General features: G+C 46.2%; 1 protein-coding gene across 1 annotated transcript; it reads right to left on the reverse strand.

Annotated features, from left to right (window-relative positions):
• Window positions 1–201: 201 nt before the first annotated feature.
• LOC138590956 (actin, alpha cardiac muscle 1-like) lies at window positions 202–2,992 on the reverse strand. Its single transcript, XM_069661404.1, has 7 exons — window positions 2,957–2,992; window positions 2,383–2,521; window positions 1,786–2,110; window positions 1,544–1,705; window positions 1,237–1,428; window positions 571–752; window positions 202–493 (listed from the first exon to the last, which is right to left on the reverse strand). The coding sequence occupies exons 2-7, from the start codon at window positions 2,509–2,511 to the stop codon at window positions 350–352; spliced, it is 1,134 nt and encodes a 377-aa protein (XP_069517505.1). The 5' UTR covers window positions 2,512–2,521; window positions 2,957–2,992; the 3' UTR covers window positions 202–349.
• Window positions 2,993–4,392: the final 1,400 nt, after the last annotated feature.

The raw sequence follows: 4,392 nt of genomic DNA on the forward strand, positions 1-4,392 counted from the left end.
CAATGAAACTTTGCGCGGTTAATTTCTCATGAGGTGGCTTATCCTCTCCGCTCTCACTGTAATCTTTTCTAATTCAAATCTTTAATAACCTTTACCCCTCCGCCCACGTGACGGGAGGACGTGCCTGGCTGAGACAAAGGCAGAGAGAGAACAGACCCTTAGTTTTCAGATTCACACTCATAATAAAGGTTGAAAGCTGCGCCTCCTGCAAGTCCCAGTTTTATTGTTTATTTATAAACCTATACAAAGCCACATATTAATTGCACTTAAGTGTAAAAACAAAGAATTAGACAAGAACACAAGAAAGGGATTGGGTGAGGAGAGTAAGGAAGAGGGAGAAGTCTGGCGCTTAGAAGCACTTCCTGTGGACGATGGAGGGTCCGGCCTCATCGTACTCCTGCTTGCTGATCCACATCTGCTGGAAGGTGGACAGAGAGGCGAGGATGGAGCCGCCGATCCACACGGAGTACTTCCTCTCAGGAGGGGCGATGATCTAAACACAAACACGTGTTTATCTTATGTTTATGTTTTAATAAGCTATAACAGTCATCAGCATGGAGTCAAAGTTACCTTAATCTTCATGGTGCTGGGGGCCAGAGCTGTGATCTCCTTCTGCATGCGGTCAGCGATACCCGGGTACATGGTGGTGCCCCCGGACATTACGTTGTTGGCGTACAGGTCCTTCCGGATGTCAATGTCACACTTCATGATGCAGTTGTACGTGGTTTCGTGGATGCCAGCAGATTCCATGCCTGTGCCAACGCAGCGGACAAGTTAGTGAGTTTCACTCCCCCGCGGCAAAAGCTCACATGTGACAGCCACGTCAGCTGTCGGAACAGGTGCTGAAACGGACAGCTCCGCCGACAGCTGGCGCAAATGGGAACAATGAGCCCCTGCTCTAGATTACTCAGGACTATTTATCGGCAATGAAGCGAGAAAGCAGAAGTGTGACCTCAAGATGGTGACCATAAGTAGGCAGTCAACCACTATTATGAGTAATAAGCACGTGACGTTTAGGAAACCATGTCAGATATCTCTCCATCGTTCTCTAGGCAAACTGTGTTTATTTTTTCCATATTTAAAGTTAAAAAAAGAACATATATTAAAATCGTTTATATTAATTAATTAATAGCTAAATGAGATAATAAAAAAGTACCTGTATGAAAACTGTACAGTTCATGGCAAAGTGTAACTACAACTAAATTACGTTTTCGGTGTATGTGCGTAATTACGCACCGATGAATGACGGCTGGAAGAGGGTCTCCGGGCACCGGAAACGCTCGTTTCCGATTGTGATGACCTGACCGTCAGGCAACTCGTAGCTCTTCTCCAGTGAGGAGGAGGAGGCGGCGGTGGCCATCTCATTCTCAAAGTCCAGAGCCACGTAGCACAGCTTCTCCTTGATGTCACGCACGATCTCGCGCTCAGCTAGGGGAAGCGATTATGTCAGTCAAATGTGAAGCATGTTTAAAAAATAAAAAGTGAAGAAATTATATGCAAGTAAAAAGTTAGAGGAAGTCCCATGTTTGTCATAAACACTCACCGGTTGTGACAAAAGAGTATCCACGCTCGGTCAGGATCTTCATGAGGTAATCTGTGAGGTCACGACCGGCCAAATCCAGACGCATGATGGCGTGAGGAAGCGCGTAACCCTCATAGATGGGCACGTTATGGGTCACACCGTCTCCGGAGTCCAGGACAATACCTGATGATGCGCACGTGAACATGTAATTCATGTTGACTCAATGCACAAAAATGTCTTACATACGTGGAGGAGCTTCATACCTGTGGTTCGACCAGAAGCGTACAGGGACAGCACGGCCTGGATAGCCACGTACATCGCTGGGACGTTGAAGGTCTCGAACATGATCTGGGTCATCTTCTCCCTGTTGGCCTTCGGGTTGAGGGGGGCTTCTGTCAGCAGCGTGGGGTGCTCCTCTGGGGCCACGCGCAGCTCGTTGTAGAAGGCGTGGTGCCAGATCTTCTCCATGTCGTCCCAGTTGGTGATGATGCCGTGCTCGATGGGGTATTTTAGGGTCAGGATGCCTCTTTTGCTCTGGGCCTCGTCGCCGACGTAGGAGTCTTTCTGTCCCATACCAACCATGACGCCCTGATAACAGCGAGAAGAAGGGAGTTATCGATATGATGGAGAGCTATTTATCGTCACAGTGTAACATTACTACCTCTTTATGCAGAACAAAACAGTGAATGAACTGTGTTCTTCATTAATCAGGTGGAATATAGATGCGTAATTTTGGTGCGCAATTACGCACGGTGAATCTGGCACTAATCCAAAGCCATAGCTTGTTTTTATGTGATTTAAACAGCTTAAAGTGATACTCTTCCTTTAAGTATGTGGAGTTTATTAAGAGTTAACTTTACCTGGTGACGGGGGCGACCCACGATTGAGGGAAACACGGCGCGAGGTGCGTCATCGCCGGCGAACCCTGCCTTCACCAGGCCGGAGCCGTTATCACACACCAGGGCGGTAGTCTCGTCGTCGTCGCACATGTCGTCAGCTCTGAAAGACACACGGGTGCGCGCGCGCATACGCACGAAACGGCACTGTTAGAGCCAGAATTGAAATCCTCTGTTTGTTTGGATTGGGTGATTGAGAATTTTGCCTTCCCACAAAACACAAAGAACAAAACTGGGTCGCTTTTTTGAACAACAACAACCAGAAAATGGGAGTAGGTTATGGCTTATAGTCAATCCTGTTGACATTCTATGTTATAAAAGATTTGGTTAGAGTTTAAATCTGATAGAACTAATATTTTGTAGTCTTTGAAAACATTTGTAATCCCCTGAACTGCAAAAGAAAAGAAATGATGAGGCCAATGTGATGAAATGATCCAGTTAGATGATGTTTGGTTAGGCAAAGATAAAATCCTGTATCCATCCTCATGATAAATCCGCTGTTGGTCTTTTTCTGCCCTTCAGTCCTGCAGGTACTCACCAGATCAGCACCAGGCGCCGGATCTCGAGTGTGTGAACCAGTGGTGCCGAGGAGTCGCCTCGGACCAATTTATACTCTCACAAGTGTCTGTAAGAAGGGGGCTGAGCAGTGAGACCTCTTCTCCTTATTTGGTTGCTCATTGCCCTTATTGACAACAGTCGCTCCATGAATGGCATCACGAGGAGCGGGAAACCCTGCGTGCACAGCTGTGCCTGCCACCCAATGTGTGGAGGGCAGACAATGTTAGGCTTCCTTTTGATCTCTTTTCCATCGATAAATCAGAATGATATTAGTGGAAACCCCCCGATCGATGTGTGGAAGGCCAACTTTAGTGAATTATGGTGACAATATAACTGAACACCAACACAATTCAGCAAAACAGAATGAAACGTCCCATTGAATGGCACTGCAGATGCACTGACTTTAAAACAGAGAGGGACACATTTTTAGAGTCTAAAGGAGACATAAACCTCAGCTACATCTACTCCTTCTGAATATTCCACTTTGTTTGTGTCTGGGTTCCTGTAGGTCACCTAAACATATATGAGTTCAGACTGGCAGGACACATGGAGCCCTACAGTAGCAAATGGAGAGCCCACTTGTGCTGCACAGCTGGTGTCAGCAGCTGTTTGACTCTATTAGAAGCTCCAAACTCGCACATATGAGAGGAGGCGGAGGGGGGCCCTCTGCTGCTGCAGACCAAACATTCCCATTTTAGCACAAGTGTGTCCCCCCACTCCGACCGGACCTGTTGCATATAAACAAATGCGCGCTGCTGGACGCGCCATATGGCAAATGAAAAGATGTTTGCATTTGTGGATTTGATTTGCATAAAATCAATGAGTTTCCAGGATTATAATGAGCTGCATGTATGCTATTGATGTATTGGCCGTGCAGCATGCTGTGTCCACACACAGAGCATTTTGAAATATTAGAATTCATGCTTTAGCTCGAGGTTATTCATTTGCATTTTATGCTTTTATTCAGCTGGAACTCACTAACTGCATTCACCAATATATAAGAGGAAGAAATACTTTGGCCTGAGTATAATATCAAAGGTTATCGCGGTGCAAGCATATTTCTCTTCCTCTGTCTAAACACATACAAGTACCTCAAACACCAACCGCCGCTCCGGTAATCACCTTTTTATGCAACAGTAGTCAAGGTAATGTATTCTTCCGTGTAAGAAACCTTTACAGATAAATCCAAAGCAATGCTAATGCTACGTGTTGTTCCCAACATCAAAACAATAAAGCAAAAGGAACATCTCCTGTTGTGACACATGCCATATTCTCTCTTAAATCCTGCACGGAGGAAAGAAGAAGACACGAGGAATGACATTGCCGGTTCTGCTTGGAACGGACAGCGAGCGAGTGAGCTCTGAAGGCTGTGAAACAACAGTGGCTAAGAGCAGTGGATGGTCCCACCACAAGGAG

This window comes from Semicossyphus pulcher, unplaced genomic scaffold, assembly GCF_022749685.1.
Source record: "Semicossyphus pulcher isolate SPU_LCO1_2020_fin unplaced genomic scaffold, fSemPul1.0.p SCAF_14, whole genome shotgun sequence".
Taxonomy (NCBI): domain Eukaryota; kingdom Metazoa; phylum Chordata; class Actinopteri; order Labriformes; family Labridae; genus Semicossyphus; species Semicossyphus pulcher.

Coding starts and splice junctions, on each gene's coding strand:
- LOC138590956 (XM_069661404.1), bottom strand. CDS start 2,511: ATGTGCGACGACGACGAGACTACCGCCCTGGTGTGTGATAACGGCTCC. Junction 2,111..2,382: donor TGGGTCGCCCCCGTCACCAG/GTAAAGTTAACT, acceptor CGCTGTTATCAG/GGCGTCATGGTTGGTATGGG. Junction 753..1,236: donor CTTCCAGCCGTCATTCATCG/GTGCGTAATTAC, acceptor GCGTTGGCACAG/GCATGGAATCTGCTGGCATC.